Raw genomic sequence first — 19,167 nt, 5'->3', positions numbered from 1 at the left:
AAAAATCACACATCACCAGGTTGTAGTCCATTAGATTTGTTTAGAAGTTCGAGCTTTCAGAGCTCTGCACCTTCATCAGGTAGCTAGTAAAACCTCCAGGCGAAAAAGACAGCAGATGCTGGAGATCAGTGTGGTGCTGGAAAAGCACAGCAGGTCAGGCAGCATCCGAGGAGTAGGGAAAAAAAAATCGACGTTTCGGGCAAAAGCCCTTCATCAGGAATGAGGAAAGAATGAGGACACTTTCCTCATTCCTGAAGAAGGGCTCATGCCCGAAACGTCGAATCTCCTGTTCCTTGGATGCTGCCTGACCTGCTGAGCTTTTCCAGCAACACATTTTCAGCTCTGATCTCCAGCATCTGCAGACCTCACTTTCTCCTATAACCTAGAGTTGTGTGATTTTTAACTTTAAGAAGTGTTGCAAATCTCCACCCCCCCCCCCCACCACACACACACACACACTTTTCTTCAATTCTCACTCTGCTGTTTCTGATATTACCCATCCCCCAGTATTGTCCAGAAAGGGACTTATTACCTAAAAAAGCTGTAAATCTCCATCCCACACACTCTTTAACTCTTGCTGTACCTAATATCCCACCTCCCCCCCCATGCTCCAGCAGGGTCTGACTGATGCTCATTGACTGAGCCACACTCACCTCTTCCTGGACACAGGGACCCTCCAGACCAACACAACATCAGCTCCCCTTGACCCCCCCGCAATGGCGCATGTGCAGGAGCAACCGGTCACGTGAATCGAGGAACCGCTGTCGTCACAGAGGCCGCGCGTTGATTTGACGGACCGCCCGCCTGTGCGGCGTTCCAGCCTTTCCCATTGGTCCACCGCGCCGTGCGTCACGCGGCGGCACTGGTCTTTGTGACGCCCACGCGACCTCTCTCCTCCACTACCCTCACGTGCCCCTCCCTTAACCTTGACACGGGGAGGCATGACCAATGGGGAGCCTTGGAGGACCGGAAGGAAGGCTGGTCCTCCTACCAATCAGAGCATCCCCTCAGTGTCTGAATGCGGAAGTTGGATCATGAGCTCCTGCTGCTCTCTCTCTCTCTCTCTCTGAATGAAGATTGAGTGTTACCCCAGACTGCACCAACCTCTGTGAGTACAGCACCCTCTCTTCTCACCCCTCCTATTCCATTTCTTTTCTCATTTTGGGATTAAACTGTTGGTTTGTAGGAAGTGAAGTGAAAGGAGGTGAACTCAGGAAAGGTGCATATGCTGGATGCATTGGTCTAGATCGCTGTCTGTGTCTCTCTCGTGTCCTTCATCAGGAATTGCGGAGGGGGAGGGGGGTGGGGGTTTGGGGGTGTGGAAAGGGTGCTGAGAGATAAATAGGAAGGTGGGAGTGGGGCTGGGGGTAAGGTAGATGCAGGTTGGGGGGGGGAGGTGATGGCGACAGGGTGGAGCAGATTGGTGGGAAGGAAGATGGACAGGTGGGACAGTTCAAGAGGGTGGTGCTGAGTTGGAGGGTTGGAGCTGGGGTGGGAGGGGGGAGGGAATGTGAGGAAACTGGTGAAATCGATGTTGATGCCGTGTGGTTGCAGGGTCCTAGGCCACCTGATACCTGGAGGAAGAATGCCTCTGCATTGGGACCCTCCAACCATACAGGATCAATATTGATTTCACCAGTTTCCTCATTTACCCCCCCCCCCCCCACTGCCCAATCCCAGACACAACCCTCGAACTTGGGACTGCTCTTTTGAACTGTCCCACCTGTCCATCTGCCTTCCCATCTATCTGCTCCACCCTCCTCTCTGACCTGTCACCTCCTTCCCTCGCTTTCATCTACCCATAGCATTCTCAGCTCCCTTCCCCCAGTCCCACCTCCCTCCCATTTATCTCTGTCCCTTTGGGCCCACCCCACATTCCTAATCAAGGGGTTATGCCCAAAACATCAAACCTCCTGCTCCTCTGATGCTGGCTGACCTGCTGTACTCTTGCAGCACCAGACATTTTGGTGCTTATTTGTCTGGATGTTCTGATGTGACCCATTCGCAGATGTGAAGTCACATTCGAGATAAACTCCTTCATGGAATGTGGGCTTTTTTTTGGCAAGGCCAACAATGTTTTCGTCCCTAACTGCCCTTCAGACAAGAGGATTGCCAGACTTTAGGGGGCATTTTAAAAGTCAAGCACGTGAGCCATCATATGCAGGCAGCACCAAGTTAATGCTAGCGGGTTTCCTTCCCTGAAGAGCGTTATTGAATCAAATGGGTTTTCAGAAAAGTTTCATTCTCTCAATGACTGAGACTAGTTTTCAGTTCAGATTTTAAAAAAAATTTAAATTCCCCAATGTTTGTTTTTACTGGTATTTGGACCCATGAGCCCAGATTATTTGCCTGGGGCCTCTGGATTGCTGGTCCAGTGTTGTTGTTATAACATCACTGACTCACCTGGACAGCATTGAGAGTCATACAGATGTATAGCACACAAAGAGACCCTATGTGCAACTGGTGCATGCCGAGCACATAGCCAAAATTGATCTAGTCCGATGTGCCAGCACGTCCCTCCAAACCCTTCCCATTCATATTCCCATCCAGATGCCTTTCAAATGTTGCAATTGTCCCAGCCTCCACCACTTCCTCTGGCAGCTCATTCCATACACGCACCACCCTCTGACTGACAAAGTTGCCCCTTAGGTCCTTTTTATGTCTTTTCCCCTCTCACCTCTAGTTCGGGACTCTCCCACCCCAGGGAAAAGACCTTGTCTATTCACCCTATCCATGCCCCTCATTATTTTATAAACCTCAATAAGGTCACCCCTCAGCCTCCGATGCTCCAGGGAAAACAGCCCCAGCTTATTTAGCCACTCCCTGTAGCTCAAACCCTGGCAACATCTTTGTAAACATTTTCTGAGCCCTTTCAAGTTTCGTTTAACTGAACAGTAAAAGTCATACTGGACAGGGATATATCATAGTGTTACTGTGCAATATGTATTTATTTACGGCTGTATAAATTTGATTTATAATTATTTCTAGTTATATCATAGTGTTGTAGCCATGTTATGTATTCCAAGTTTGGGAGAAGATTTGTAGCTCGGCTGCTCGTTGTTGTGGTTCTGTTTGCCGAGCTGGGAATTTGTGTTGCAGACGTTTCGTCCCCTGTCTAGGTGACATCCTCAGTGCTTGGGAGTCTCCTGTGAAGCACTTCTGTGTTGTTTCCTCCGGCATTTATAGTGGTTTGTCTCTGCCGCTTCCGATTGTCAGTTCCAGCTGTCCGCTGCAGTGGCCGGTATATTGGGTCCAGGTCGATGTGTTTATTGATTGAATCTGTGGGTGAGTGCCATGCCTCTAGGAATGCCCCTTAAACATTTATAAGGTTAACCCTCAGCATCCAATGTAGAGAAAGTGAGACCTGCAGCTGCTGGAATCAGAGTCGAAACGTTTGGGGTTGGAAAAGCACAGCAAGACAGGCAGCATCTGAGGACCAGGAGAATTGACATCTCAGGCCCGAGCCCTTCATCAGGAATGATGTGTGGATGTACAAAGAGGCCTCAGCGTCCTTCTACACCAGTCACTGCCAGTTGTCAGACAAGTGCAGCAAGCAATCAGCAAGGCAAGTGGTATAAATCACAAAATGAACTGGGATTAGAAGTGGGGATGTCTTCCTGCAGTTAGGGGGGTTATTGAATATATTCAAGGCTGAGTTCCTCTGATTTTTGAACAAAGTGTGGATATTTATGTTGTGTGGTTGAGGTGGGGGTTTTTTTTTGAGTGATTTGTGTGTTAGAAGCAGGTACAAGGCAAGAAAATGGTTTTAAGACCACAACAGAACAGTTACGGTCAGACAGCACAGAAACGGACCCTTCAGCCCAACTATTCCACGCTGAGTATGTTCTCAAACTAAAGTAGTGCCACTTGCTAGTGTTTGGCCAGTATCCCCCCGCACCTTCCCTATTCATGTACTTCTCCAAATGTCGGTCAAACGTTGTATCTGTCCGTGCATCCACCACTTCCTCTGGATATTCATTCCATACATGAACCACTCTCTGTTTATAAAAACCTTGTCCCGAATCGGTCCACGCCGTGAATTCATTTGCAGCAACCGAAAGGAAAGGGAAGTGAAAGATTGAATCCAAGAATGAAAATAAAAGGAAAAGGAGTTGAGAAGAGTGTGCCGTACTCACAGATGGGTGACGGAGTAAGGAGGTTACAGTCTGGAGCAAACTCAATCTTCATTCAGAGAGAGGAGCAGCAGCTTCCGAAGCTCGTGTTCCAACTTCTGCATTCAGACAATAGGAAGGCTCTGATTGGCAGGAGGACTGGTATCCTTCCGGTCCTCCAGGGCTTCCGATTGGTCCACCAAAAGAAAGCCGTGACGCATGCTTTGCGAGGAGCATGCGCAGTTTCATCCTCGTAACGGCGAGCGTGCGCAGTACGCTCTCTGGAGATGCTGTTACTGACAGAATTGAAGTGTCCAAATGCCAAGAGAAGTAAAAAAAGAGGTGAGATGCACCCTTTCCTCCCCCCTGTGATATTTACCTTTCCTACACGCCCCATGACTTTATAAATCGAAATAAGGTTACCCGACAACTTGTGGTCGTCGATAGGGCGACCAGAAGTGTACTCAGTACTCTACCCGTGGTCTCACCAATATCCTGTACAACATCAACGTGATGTCCCACCTCCTGCACTGAACGGTGTGAACAATGAAGGAAAGTGTGCTAAACGCCTCCTTCACCACCCTGTCTACCAATGATGCAACTTCCAAAGAACTATGTCCCCAATTTGGAGATGCCGGTGTTGGACTGGGGTGTACGAAGTTAAAATTCACACCACACCAGGTGATACTCCAACAGGCTCATTTGCAAACATAAGCTTTTGGAGCGCTGCTCCTTCATCAGGTGGTTGTGTCTTATGATCCTGTTCAACAAACATCCCATGAAGGAGCAGCGCTCTGAAAGCTCGTGCTTCCAAATAAACCAGTTGGACGATAACCTGGTGTTGAGAAATGTTTAATTTTATGTACCTGAACCCCTCCCCCACCGTGTCTCTGTTCTCCAACACAACGCAGGGCCCTACCTTAAACTGTACAAGTTCTGCCCTTCCTTGTTTTAGCAAAATGCTAACAACATTTTGCCTTCATCTGTCACGCTCTCTCGGACACTCACACACACCCTAACACTCACACCGTCTCCCATGCTTATACTCCATCAAACACACGCTTCATTAGCATGCATGCACAAACTCGTATACGCGCACACTCTCGTGCACACACAGTCTCACATAAGTCTATGGGGTGAAATTGCATTTGCAGATATATTCAATTTTGTTCAAAAAGCACACAAACTGCATGTAATATTGTATAAAATTCCCACTTTAGTTAATAGAACCAATCTGATTCAAGATTGGGATACAGACTCGAACCTCACACCTTTTGTGCAGGATCTGAGCTGAGATGTCACCTATTTTTATAAAACCTTAAACCGTCTCGAAGGTGAATTCAAAGTAATTCCGGGGTTTACATATTAATGAACTGAAACCTGCAACCCATGGTAAAAGATGGAAGACAATCTAGATTTATTCAATATCTTAGCAGTTGCATGACACCATCAGCTTTTGCTATAAATTCTGTGTCTTATGATTCTGCTCCACAGCTACCTGATGAAGGAGCAGCACTCCGAAAGCCAGTGCTTCCAAATAAACCAGAAGGAAGATAACCTGGTGTTGTGTGATTTTTAACTTTATCCACCCCAGTCCAACACCGGCACCTCCAGATCGTTTCCAGTGGACACAGCCACCACTTCCCAGTGCTGCCAGGAAACTGTACAATGACAATGAGATGATGTAGTACCTGCACTCCTGAAAAATTCATAATTTCTAACAATACTGGCTACTCATTCACTGCTGCAACCGATACACAACATTGGAAACATAGTACAGGAGGCTGTCAGAAATGAGCACAACAGGTAAGGCAGCAATCTGAGGAGCAAAATCAACATTGCCCGAAAAATGTCGATTTTCCTGCTCCTTGGATGCTGCCTGACCTGCTGTGCATTGCCAGCACCTCTCTAATCTTGACTCTGATCTCCAGCATCTGCAGTTCTCACTTTCACCTGTAAGAAATGAGCAGTTTTAAAACAAAAACCTGTTGCAATTCCAAGTTCTCAATGAGAGTCTGAGCTCGGTGTGAAGTTCAGGTAATCTTTATTGCAACCCAACTTTGTTACAGCTTCAGAATCTCCCAGCAGAAAGGCATAGAAAAAGCAGCAATGTTTTAAAAACAGCTCACAGTCAAAATGCACACATTCTCTCCAACCCCTCACTTTCTTCATTATTGGTCACCACCAAGTTGCCCTTTGGAATTGGATCCTTGGTACCCAGAGAAAGTATTGCCTCACTCAGCATTTTCAACCTGTATCCTGTATCCAAGTTAGTTGGATGGGCATTGCAGAGTCAATCATACTGCTGTGGGTCTGGAGTCATGTGTAGGCTAGACCGGGTAAAGGATGCAGCTGGGACGACTGAGTGAATCCTCTCCCACAACAACAGTTTGTTTCCCTAAAAAAAGAACGGGAACTTCTTCCACCCCCACCCCACTGACAATGGTTTCACCGTTAGATTCTAAACTCCAGATTTCTGACCAAATTCCAATTCCACCATCTGTCGCGGTGGGATTCGAACCCGGGAGTCCCCAGAACCCGGTTGATACTCCAGTCGATAACGGCACTCAGCCGTCATTCCTTCAATCCCCCTGTGATGGCACATGAACTCGCTGGTGGCTCCGCAGGTGGGAGGAGCGGGTGAAGGCCTTCCCACACACATGGCAGCTGAAGGGCCTCTCCCCCGTGTGGACCCGCTGGTGCCTCAGCAGGTGGGAGGAAATGCTGAAGGCCTTCCCGCACACGTGGCATGGGAACGGCCTCTCCCCTGTGTGGACCCGCCGGTGGGTCAGCAGGTTGGTGGAATGGCTGAAGGCCTTCCCACACTCGGGGCAGCTGAAAGGCCTCTCCCCGGTGTGGACCCGCCAGTGGGTCAGTAAGTGAGAAGAATACCTGAAGGCCTTCCCACACTCTGTGCAAGGGAACAGCCTCTTCCCAGTGTGGACCTGCTGTTGGCTTAGCAGGTTAGCAGAATTGCTGAAGGCCTTCCCACACTCGGGGCAGCTGAAGGGCTTCTCCCCCGTGTGGACCCACTGGTGACTCCGCAGGGTGGAGGATGTGCTGAAGGCCTTCCCACATTCAGGGCAGCTGAAGGGCCTCTCCCCCGTGTGGATCCGCTGGTGGGTCAGCAAGTGGGAGGAATTCCTGAAGGCCTTCCCACACTCGGGGCAGCTGAAGGGCCTCTCCCCGGTGTGGACCCGCCGGTGGGTCTGGAGGTTGGAGGCCTGGGTAAAGGCCTTCCCACAGACAGGGCAGGGGAATGGCCTCTCCCCAGTGTGGCTGTGCTGATGAGTCTCCAGGGCAGACGGGAAACGGAAGCCTTTTTTGCATTCGCCACACTTCCACAGTTTCTCCATTGGGCGGGATTCCTCTGGTTTCTCCGTGGCCGGAGCTTCAGCCACACACAAACCCAGGTAGAGACTCTCTCCGCTGTGAATTCCTCTTTCCAGGCCAAAAAACTGCTTCAGGCTCCACACTCAGTGCACTGCAATGGTAGGGTCTCTCATCCAGTCTCACTGATGCTGAAAACGTACTGAAACAGGAGCCAAAAAGCTTTGCTCCTTCTCACAGAATCATAGTTGCGGTCCTGATGGACTGAGTGACTTTCAAAGTGAGGACTGCAGACGCTGGAGAGTCAGATTTGAAAAGTGCAGCGCTGGAAAAGCACAGCAGGTCAGGCAGCACCCGAGGAGCAGGAGAGTCAACATTTTGGGCAAACGGCCTTCATCTGTTGATTTTGAAACTTCTGTCTTCAGATCTTCAAATACTCTGCAAAAAGAGATTACAAAGGTCATCACTGTGAGTGCAGGGTAGAAATTCTGAACAAGAAATTCTACTTTCTGTGGAATATTCTTTTCTTTTGTTATTCCACAAAATTGAAAGCACCAACCCACTCTCTCTCCCCCTCTGTCCTCACTCCACTCTAACTGAAGGTGCTGAGTCAGGATCTTAAAGGGGCAGAAATGCAAAAACGTCAAGACTAACATCTCCCTGCATTTTGGATAACTCCACAACACTGGGATACAGTTGACAGTGAGCAACAGTCTGAATCTGGGAAGCAAATGTAAGTGTGTCAATTCATGGGGGAACCTGCGATGCAGCTATTTGTGGAACAAAATGGTTAATGTCCCCCAGGAAGGTGGGAGCAAATTGAGACATCAAGGCATTAACACCGACACACTTCAGTGAAACTCTTCTGCTCCCAGTCAGGGCAAAACATCTTTAAAAGCTGCTCTGCAAGTCCAGTCTTCACAACCACACTTCTGCTTTCACCAAAGACAATTAGAGTCATACAGCACGGAAACAAACCCTTTGGCCCAACTTGTCCAAGCTGACCAGATATCCTAAATTAATCTAGTCACATTTGCCATCACTTGGCCCCTATATGGGCCGGGTGCTGGCAGCTGGGACTAAATTGGGTTGGCTATCTGTTCGGCAAGAATGAGTTGGACCAAAGGGCTTGTTTCCATGCTGTACATCTCTATGACTCCAGTCGCATTTGCCATCACTTGGCCCCGATCCACTAAACCCTTCGTATTCATGCACCCATCCACATGCCTTTTAACTGTTGGAATTGTACCAGACCCCACCACCTCCTCTGGCAACTCATTCCATAACTGCAGCACCCTCTCCATCAAAAATGTTGCCCCTGAGATCTCTTTTACATCTCCCCCCACTGGCCTCACCTGAAACCTATTACCCTCTCGTTCTGAACTCCCCCATCCGAAGGAAAAGACCTTGAGGATTGACCCTATCCATGCCACTCAGGATTCTATAAAAAGTCTGGAATGTCACCCTTCAGACTCTGGGGAAAACAGTCCCTCGCCATCCTTCCGTCCCTCCTCGCCCAGGTTTGCAGAATCTGCTCCCTCCCTGGATTCACTCCAGCTGCTACAAGTGAACAGATTTTCCCCCCTCCCCTCTCTCGCCTTCCCAGGATGAACAGTTGTCCAGAGGGAGGGAGTTTCACTCTGAAACTGACAGGGTCACTTCCGTAAATTGTGACGCCATCAATGGGTCGGGGGTGGGGAAGGGTATGGGAGGCGGGGCAAGAGAAAGGGGCGGGACGAGATTCGAGACTCGACCGACAGCGGTACCCCGCACTGCGCCTGCGCTGCCCTGCACAGTTCGCAGGACAGAAGCAGGCCACTCGGTCCAACGAGTCCACACCGACCCTCCAAAGGGTAACTCACCCTCAACCATTGCTCAATATTAATCCTCCTGACTAATACACCTAATCTGCACATCCCTGTGCACTATGGATAATTTAGAACCGCCAATCCACCCTAATCTGCACATCCCTACGCACTATGGATACTTTAGCATAGCAAATCCCCGCTAAAATGGATAAAGTTAAAAATCACACAACACCAGGTTGGAGACCAACAGGTTTGTTTGGAAGCACTAGCATTTGGAGTGCTGCTCCTTCATTAGGAGAATAAGGTCATAAGACACCGGATAACATGCGCAGTATGCTCACTGGGCATGCAGGTGTTCGTGTCAGATTTTAAGAGTCCAAATGCCGAAAGGTAAAAAAGGGGTAGAGCTGCAATTTGTTTTTCCCTGTGGTTCGACACTTCATTACTTTTGCATTCTGTCTGGCTGCTCAACTTTTGTATGTCTTTTCCCCACGTTGGGGGGTGAGCCCAGAACTGGAGGGCGAGGGTTTAGGGTGAGAGGGGGAAGGTTTCTGAGGGGTAACCTTTTTGCACAGACGGAGGTGCATGTCAGCCAGAGGAAGTGGTGGAGGATTGTACAATGATAATATTTAGAATGCATCTGGATGGGGATATGAATAGGACAGATTCAGAGGGATAAGGGGTCAAATACTGGCAAATGGGTCACCAGATTAATTCAGGATATCTGGTCGGCATAGACCGAAGGGTAAGTTTCTGTGCTCTGTGACGCTATTTCTAGATAGTTGGAACAACTTCACTCGGCCATTCACCCCTTACAATCAAGGTCGGAGTGGTGCTGGAAATGCACAGCAGGTCAGGCAGCATCCAAGGGAGCAGGAAAATCGACATTTCAGACAAAAGCCTTGAACGCTGCCTGACCGTCTGTGCTTTTCCAGCACCACTCTAATCTTGACTCTAATCTCCAGCATCTGAAGTCCTCACTTTCGCCCATTCACCCCTCCCAGCCTCTCCTGAGCTGTGGCCTGACTGCGCTTACTTCAGTGAAAGTTTCAGAAAGATTTCAGCAGCTCTTTGAAAAACTTGAATGTGCATTCTGACTTTAATGATGTTTCTGAAGGTATCATTTTAGGTATTCTCAATTTTGAAGATCAGTCATTTCTCACCCCTCCCGGCTCCCAGGTAGAGTCATCACCATCCATTTTGTGTGTGTGTATGTGTGTCCGTCCGTCCGTCCTTTGGAGAGCTTGATACAGCGGTCAAAGCTGGTTCGAGGCAATGAGAAAGGACGGGTGTGGTGGGGGCTGGGGAGAAAAGAGACAGAATGGATGGGGTCAGAGGGGGAGAAAATGTACGGGGTAGAGAGAAACTGTGGGGGAGGGGAACAGAGAGAGAAAAAAAATAAGTGGGGTTGATAGAGAGATTGGGCGGGGGAGAGAGTGGGCGTGGCGGAGAAGTGGGAGATGGCACAGGTCAGGGTGGCACTAGGTACACGGATGCACAGGATACACTGAGCCATCAGCTGGCCAAATTGACACACAAGATGGCCGCCGGATCACAATACTGACAGAAACAGCAGAGCAGATACAGACACTGCCTGGGGCCACCAGAATGCCAGCACAATGGACTCATAACCCAGGTGATTAGCTTAAGGCGGGTGGGGGAGAGAATACACATGAGCATTGAACACTACCCGCCGAAGTGTCTGGGTCCAGCCAACACCTCTTATAGAAATGCTAACAGCTTGGTACAGACTCAATCCCAAATGCTAATAGCCAGGGCTGCAGGAATCCTCCTTCTCAGGAAGAGCAATTAGCGCCCATTACTACAACAATGGATTTCCATGCAGACATTGAAATGGACAATGTCTTCACTGAAACTGACAACGACTGTGCGGAAATTAACAAAGGCTGTGCCTGAACTGACAATGATTGTATCAACTATCAACGATTCTGCAAGGACTACCATAAACAAATCATGTTACAAAGACAATAATCTCATCCCTGACCGATTGTATCACAAGATGTATAAAAGTTTCTTGACGTATGCTCCGGGTGGAGAGAAGTCTCGCAGCTGACACTGTGCTGTTGGTGTCTTTCTCTCCCCGGAGCCCCGGGATTTCCTTGTACAATCAACTCTGTCATTGAACCGCAATTCTGACTCCGAGCCTGGTCTTTTTCCCCACAACAGGGGAGAGAGAATGGGGGTGGGGGGATGGGGAGAGAGAATGGGGGGTGGGGGGATGGGGAGAGAGAATGGGGGTGGGGGGTAGGGAGAGAGAATGGGGGAGGGTGGGGAGAGAGCATGGGGGTGGCGGTGGGGGGAGAAAGAATAGGGGAAGGGAGAGGGAATGCAAGGGTGGGGGAAAGAGAATGGGGAGTAGGGGAGAGAGAATGTGGGTGGGGGAGAGAGAATGGGGAGGAGGGGAGAGATAATGGGGGTGGGGAGAGAGAATGGGGGGAGGGGAGAGAAAATGGGAGGGTGGGGGGAGAGAGAATGGGGAGGGGAGAGAGAATGGGGGAACGGGGAGAGAATGGGGAGGGGAGAGAGAATGGGGAGGGAGAGAGAATGCGGGAGAGGGGAGAGAGAATTGTGGAAAGGGGAGAGAGAATGGAGGAGGGGAGAGAGAATGGAAGAGGGGAGAAAGAATGGGGGGAGAGAGACTGAGGAGAGAGAGACTTGGGAGAAGGGAAAAGAGAATGGGGAGGGGAAAGAGAATGGGGGAGGGGACAGAGAATGGGGGAGAGGAGAGAGAATGGGAAGGGGAGAGAGAATGGGGGGGGAGAGAGAATGGGAGGGGAGAGAATGGGGCGAGGGGAGAGAGAATGGTAGAGAATGGACATTGAACAGAGGGTGTGGTGAGAGGGAATACTGGGGGGGGCAGACGGTGGGGAGAGAATAGATGGAGGGGACAGAGGACGGGGAAAGAAACGACAGGGATGCAGAGGGTTGCATGACTGAGAATGGACAGGGCGTTCAGAGGAAAGAGAGAGAATGGACAAGAAGCTGGGGCTGGAGAGAGAATGGACGGGGCGCTGCAGTTGGTGGGACAATGGACAGTGAGCACTGAGGGCGTTGGGTGGAATAGACGAGGGGCTGTGAGTGGCAAGGGAGAGTGGATAGAGGGTGCTGGAGTGGCGGGGTGAATGGACGGGGTGCTGTGGGTGGCGGGGGAGAAATGGACAGGAGGCGCTCTGTGTGGCCAAGATCAAAAAGGGTTAATGACAGTCAACACTTATCAGATTGTTCCTGGAACAGAAAAACTTGCACTGAAGGCTCCCAGAAGAGGGGTGTCTCATATGTATTCCATCAATTAGTTTTGAAATATTATTGTGTATCTTAAGTGTTAAGGTATATCTGGCACATAGAGAGATGGCTGTGGTTGTTGGAGGTCAGTCATCTCAGTTCCAGGACAACTCTGCAGGAATTCATAGGGTAGTGTCCTAGGCTCAACCATCTTCATCAATGACCTTCCTCCATCATAAGGTCAGAGGTGGAGATATTCGCCGATAATTGCACAATGTTCGGCACAGTTCACAACTCCTCACAAACTGAAGCAGTTCAGTTTGAAATGCAACAAGATCTTAACAATATCCAATGGGCTGATGAGTGGCAAGTAACATGTATGCCATTCCAATGCCAAACAATGACTCATCCCGAAAAGAGATAATCTGACCACTGCCCCATGATATTCAACAATGTTACTGTCACTAAACACCCCACGATCAACATCCTTGGGGTTTACCATTGACCAGAAACTCAACTAGACTAACAACAGACACAATGGCAACAAGAGCAGGCAACAGGTCAGGAATACTATGGCTAGTAACTCACCTCCTGACTCCCCAAACCCTGTCAATCTTCTACAAGACACAAGTCAGCAGTGTAATGGAATACTCTCCCACCAGCTTGGATGGGTGCAGCTTCAACAACATTCAAAAAGCTTGATACCATCCAGGACAAAGTCGCCTTCTTGATTGGCACCATCTCCACATACATCCATTCCCTCTGCCCACTGTTAAGAAGCAGGAATGCGTACAGTGTACAAGATGTACCACGGAAATTCACCAAAGATCCTGAGAAAATACCTTCCAAACCAACAACCACTACCATTTAGAAGGATCAGGGCAACAGATACTTGGGAACACAACCTCTTGAAAGTACCCCTCCAATCCACTCACCATCTTTACTTGGAAACATATTGCTTTCCTTCAGTGTCCCTTGGTCACCACCGCCTTCTCAAGGGGAACTAAAAGCTGGCCAGCCAGCGATGCACATGTACCATGAGTAACTTTTAATAAATGATTGAAACAGAGGTTTGGAACCCGCAAACTAAACAAAAATCGAGGTTCAGGTGGAACAGTTATAGGGCATTGATTCTGTCCTGATGTAAGGACAAATAAAGAGTGCTGCACTGACACCGAATTGGAAATAGTGTTTAGAGTTGAATGCCTGCAGTGTTTCACTCAGTGTATCAATCTAATATCGATTAAAATTTAGTTCCTGACGTATACATCACCAACATACAAAAAAACGGCAGTTAAGAAGGCATATAGAACACTTGAGTTCATCTCTTTAATGGCTGATGTAGCACCCACAATCCCATGCGATAAATAAAGCGTTCTATCGGCAGTGAGCGGTGCTGATGGTGCGCATGTGTGAAATCGACTTGGGGCCCCGCCCCTCATCGCTCTGATGGACGGAGAGACGAACCTTTGGGAAACCCTGAAGGACCGGAAGGAGCCTGGTCCTCCTGCCAATCAGAGCCCTCCTATTGTCTGAATGCGGATGGTTTTGACCATGAGCTTCTGAAGTTGCTGCTACACCTCTCTCTCTGAATGAAGGTTGAGCTTTATTCCAGACTGCAACTTCTTTCCTCTGTTTAACATCTGGGAGTACCGCACTCTCTTTTCTCGCCCCCTTTCCCATTTCTTTTCACATCCTTGGGTTCACCTGTCGGTTTGTAGGAGCTGAGAGAAAAAGAAAGTCAATCGAGGTGAAGGGACAGACTCTGGAAAAGGTTGGTCTACATCTGTGTCTATTAATGTTTGACAGGCTTTGTTTCCTGAGCTTGAGACATTTACTTGTCTGGCAAAAAAGGATGGCCTCTTGATCCATGTTGGGGATAGAAGTGAATTATGCTGTGGGTGACTTGCTCGTAGTAGTCCAATAAGTATTGGATAAGTAATCATGACACAAACCTTGAGTTATTGACTGTTTATTCGGGAGCTCACAGGGAGAACCAAGACGATCTAATAATCACAAGTCACTCCGATGACAAAACAAAGTTGTGTGATTATATAGGTCACAATCATTTAACAATTAGCAATCTGTTAATTGCAGGATATTGAGCAAACTGAGGCACTTTGCCGAGTCACGTAATGTCTGGACAGTTTTGGTTAGAATCTGATAAGTATACAATTGGTCCTTGCAAAGAGAAGGATATTCCCATGGAAGGAAAGAATTTGTTTATCAGGTAGCAGTACAGCTGCAAGGCCGAGTGTCTCTATTGAGTCTGGAAAACACAATCTTAGCCTGGGAAACAGAAGCTTTGGCAAGCAGGCACTAAGCTGAGATTGAATGTGGTTTCCGGGTTTTTAACATGTGATAAAATAGCTGACCAGAATATAATAATTCTCCCACAATTCCTTCCTTCTTTTCTTTCACCAAATCAGGAAGTCAGTTCAGAGAAACCGGCAAAAGGAGGGATGTAGCGGACCCAGTGGGGCTTGTTGGCGATGGGGGTTTAGAGTCGCCAAGGTAACTGTCATAGTCCAGGTCACCAGGATCAGGAGAGAGAGTGTCAGTGAAACCATCCATTGGTGCGGAAATGTCAGAAATGAGAAGCGGCACAAGTTGGAAAGATGCTGGGATATTTGGCATCAGAAGGCAGCCGAAATGGGCACAGCACTGTTTCAGGAAAATAATGTTATGTGCTCGCAGAACAAAACCAGCAATGAGAAGCACAAGGCCCTGGAAGAGAGTGGAAGCCCAAGAGCCAAGCCAGCCACCCATCCATGTCCAAAGGTCCCAACGGGGAGTAGTGTCATGGAGGGAGGAGGCTGCCTTGCCAATGTGGGCGGCAATGTTAGTAATGTTGTCACTGGAGTCAGGGACGTAGGTACAGCAGTCAGAGCTGATAAGGGCACAAGTGCCTCCTTTCTCGGCTAACAGGGAGTCGAGGGCCATGTGACTTTGGAGAGCAATGGTGCGGACAGAGACCATCCCTGCATTGAGCAGGTCAAAGGCTGAAGATGTGGCATTGGCAATCTCTTCCAGAGTGGTAGCAATTCACTAACCCTCAACCTCAAGGTGGAGGGTAGCATAGGGAGGGAGAAGGTAGAGAAAATGTGCTGAAAGGTTGTGAGCGCTCTCTTGATTTGTGGTTTGGAAGTCTCAAAAGGCAAAGTGTGGGAGTGGTAAAGGAAAAGGACAACATAACCTAAATCCCAGCTGCCAGTCCAGGAGGTAGACAGCCAGGGGGAGGCCGTATGGCCACAAATGAAATCAGTGCCATTGAAGGGCAACAAATGATTGCATTGGGTTCCAATCCAAAAGGTGGGAAATGGGGAATTTTTGGCGGTCTTGTTGGGAATGCTGAGGTTAAGTATGCTCCTGTCTGCTGTGGGCTGGTAAGCAGTTAAAGGAAGGAGTAGGGAGTGCAGACACTTACTGAAACCAGCCTGCCATCCTGAGGGATGCTTACTCTTGATGCAAATACTTCCTAGAGGTGGAGTCATGTCAGTGAGATCGGTGAGGAACAGGGAGGGGGGTGTACGGAGGGGCTGTATTTTTTTTTCTCTTCTCTACCCCCCACACTACTGCCTAACTGCAGGAGTGCTTATATTTCCCCCCGCACCCATGTTGTGTGTGTGCAGGTGTGAGACACAGTGAAAGACAACAAGTGCACAAATCTTTATTCAATTTCCACCACCAGGAAGAAAGGAAACACCTGAGTGGCCATGGACAAGCAGTGCCCCTCTCAGAGGGCAATGCTGCATGATCAAATAGTGAGGGGGAGGGCAGCGATCAAATCCAAATAGAGTTGGAGGGGGAAATAATACACTCCACTCCCTGCGGTGCCCACCTCTCTCTGAACAGTCCTAAGGTATTGGTGGGCACCGCGTGCTCCTTCTCCAGAGACATCCCGGCTCTGACATACCCACAGAGGAGGGGCAGGCAGTCGGCCCTAATGACCCCCTCCATGGCCTGCTGCCTGGACCTGTTTATGGCCAGTTTGGTCAGGCCCAGGAGCAGATCCACGAGGAGGTCCTGTGACCTGTCCTCCCCACTTCGCATTGGGTGTCCAAACATCACAGGAGTGATAGTATTGAGGCTGGAACCAACCCTTGAATGTATCCATTGTATATCCCACTGATTGCCAGCGGAGATGGGTATTATCCCCGTCAGAGTTTGGGGTGCTCACCCTCTTACGAAACCAGACGGATGTGAGAAGTTGTGACAGCAGCAGAATGACCCTGATGCAGCCCCCATTCAGCAGGGTCAGATTCATTAAAAGGTATGGATCTCAGGAGGATCCCTCCCTTGAGTGAGTGGGAATATGGGCACAAACCCAGCAGCTGGAGATGTTGTCCTTTTCTGCATAAAGGTATGTCCTGTACAAAAAAGTATTAAACTGTAATTTCTGTTTACTAGAGGTTATCAGGCCCAATCAAACATAGTTAGAGAAAGAAAGATAAGGAAGAGTACAGTGAAAGGCAGAATGATGAGACTGAGCCATTCACGGATGAAGGCTGAAGATGTGTCTCTGACGGGGTCTTCTGGTGTTCCTCCAGGAGGTGGCGCTGGTTTGCATTGTGCTGTGTGTGTCCATGCGGCCTCCCCATGACCTTGCCTGCTGAACGGGGAACCAGCAGGACTAGGAACGGGCCTTTCCATCTCAGCTCCAATATGCCCCAGTCCTAATGCTGAGAAACTTGGCGGACCCGTGAATGTAAACTTTGAAGAGTTTTGGTGAACTGATGCAAATATTTCCCACTTGTCCAACACTACAGTGTCAGCTGTTTCAGCCATTGGGATGGTTTTGATTTATCTACTGAATACATCTACTCTTATTAGACAATATTCATAACAATGTACGCGAGGTGATTCTATAAAAGCAAGTTGTAGATAGCGGAAAACGGCCTACCAGGCAGGGAGGTGTTTAACAACCTCAGGACATCCCTCTTACAGCATGCATCCTGTATGTTTACAAGTTAAATACACTTCAGCTCTTTTCCTCGCTGCTTTCTGGAAATCGAGGTGACATCAGGTTTGTAATACAGTATTAACCATTCCCTCCTTGCCCAAGTATGTACAATAAAGCACATAATCAATTGAAAAAGGCTGCAGCAAAGAAGGAACACCAACCAGTCCATCAGGGATCACTCACATTTCGCTTTGAGTATCGAGGGAGTACCCTAGTTGATGCCATAGTTTGTGGTCTTCAACAGGGGGCCTCTCCTGTGATTTCAGTCCCATACCCAGGCCTGGCATTCCCATCTCCATATTGTCTCTATCCAGGTTTTGGGGTGTAAGGCTGCCTGCTTGGCAGCAGTATTTATCTGCTCATTCCTTTGGAGACTATCCATTGCCTCAGCGTGAGCTGAACATCTTGATAGCTGCTAGATTGATTGGACAAAACGGCATTACTATTAGTCTGCCCCATGGGGGTTAAAAATCCTCTACGTTCCCACAAGTCTCTGTAATCATGGCTCTCGCCAAAAGCACAGTGAGAGTTGAAGATCTCAATCCCCGGAGGAGTGTCTCAGTTCCGAGATCAGTTAAATGAACACTAGGAGTATGGTCTGCTTCAGCAAGGTTTCACACTTTAATTAGTAACGGCCAGGCAAAGATTTGTCCAGCAACACAGATATTAAAAGATTCTGTGTACCTTGGAGAAACTGCGTGATTAACTTGGAACAAAAAGCAATCTTTATATTTTCTTCAGAGACAGTACAGCTGTAAGTACAGAGTAAATCCAATAAAATGTAACAAAATTATATAATGGACAACAGGTTAACCCAATGATATTTCCTGGAAACAATGTAGTTTCACATGCATTATCTCCTCATACTTGTGCTTCAAGGTTAGCTAGGATGGTCAATAATGTCCTATCTAGCTTAATTAGATCCATACTATGAAGAAGGCACTGTTTGCTTAATCTGTAATTCAGTTAGCTCAGGAATGCAGAAATGCAGCTTTTAGCCATTTTAAACACCGTGTTAATTTGCAGCCTGAAGCCATATTGTTCTATTACTTTATATTGAGATGCCATTTTGTGGTTAATAAAAGCTTCTGACAATAGCCTAAATCCAGGTATTAGATCCTCATCTGGTGTAGATCTGCTCCGTCACACAAAAGAAAACTAGATTTAAAGCCATACGTGCTATTCTGCTAATTTAATCCAGTTGATTTGTTTTTGTTTAAAAATGTGAAAACCTCGTGAACAGTCCTTCCAGTTAATCACTGGGTATTCAAATTTCTCTTCAAAATTAAAAATCATAACAAAACTGCGTGTCATTGTGGATTTTGAATCTGGAAGATGTGCTTGGTAAAGTTTGGAAGAACAATATTTCAAAGTGAATGTTATCATGTTCAGTCTAAGACTTTCTGGAGATGAAAAATTTGCCCTTGAGTGTTTTGCAACACTTAATCAAGGTCAGTTCCATACAATATGCAGTCAGGTTGATGCGAGAGTTAAGAGCTGGGGCGAAACATCAGAAATAATGGAGGCAGGAGCACAGCAATTAGAGGTAGAAAGTTAGCCAAAAATATAAAAACAGGAAGGAAAGTTTGGTCAGCTTTCTTTAAAAAAGTTAACAAAGTAAGTGTTGGTTCATCAAAAAAAAATGAGTGTGGAGATTCAATAACAGAGGATAAAGAGATGGTCAGAGAATTGAAAAGAGCTTGAATCTGTC

At 48.1% G+C, this 19,167-nt stretch overlaps 1 protein-coding gene across 1 annotated transcript in view; it reads right to left on the bottom strand.

The window, feature by feature from the left end:
- Positions 1-19,167, bottom strand: part of LOC132807616 (zinc finger protein 850-like) — an 85,311-nt gene that overhangs the window by 2,251 nt on the left and 63,893 nt on the right. Inside the window, exon 4 of the mRNA XM_060821670.1 lies at positions 6,722-7,348. Coding sequence (XP_060677653.1) covers positions 6,722-7,348 — 627 coding nt within the window. The remainder of the gene's footprint in view (positions 1-6,721; positions 7,349-19,167) is intronic.

The sequence above is a fragment of the Hemiscyllium ocellatum genome, assembly GCF_020745735.1.
Source record: "Hemiscyllium ocellatum isolate sHemOce1 chromosome 27 unlocalized genomic scaffold, sHemOce1.pat.X.cur. SUPER_27_unloc_19, whole genome shotgun sequence".
Taxonomy (NCBI): Eukaryota; Metazoa; Chordata; class Chondrichthyes; order Orectolobiformes; family Hemiscylliidae; genus Hemiscyllium; species Hemiscyllium ocellatum.
This window is presented reverse-complemented; position numbering and strand designations above follow the sequence as displayed.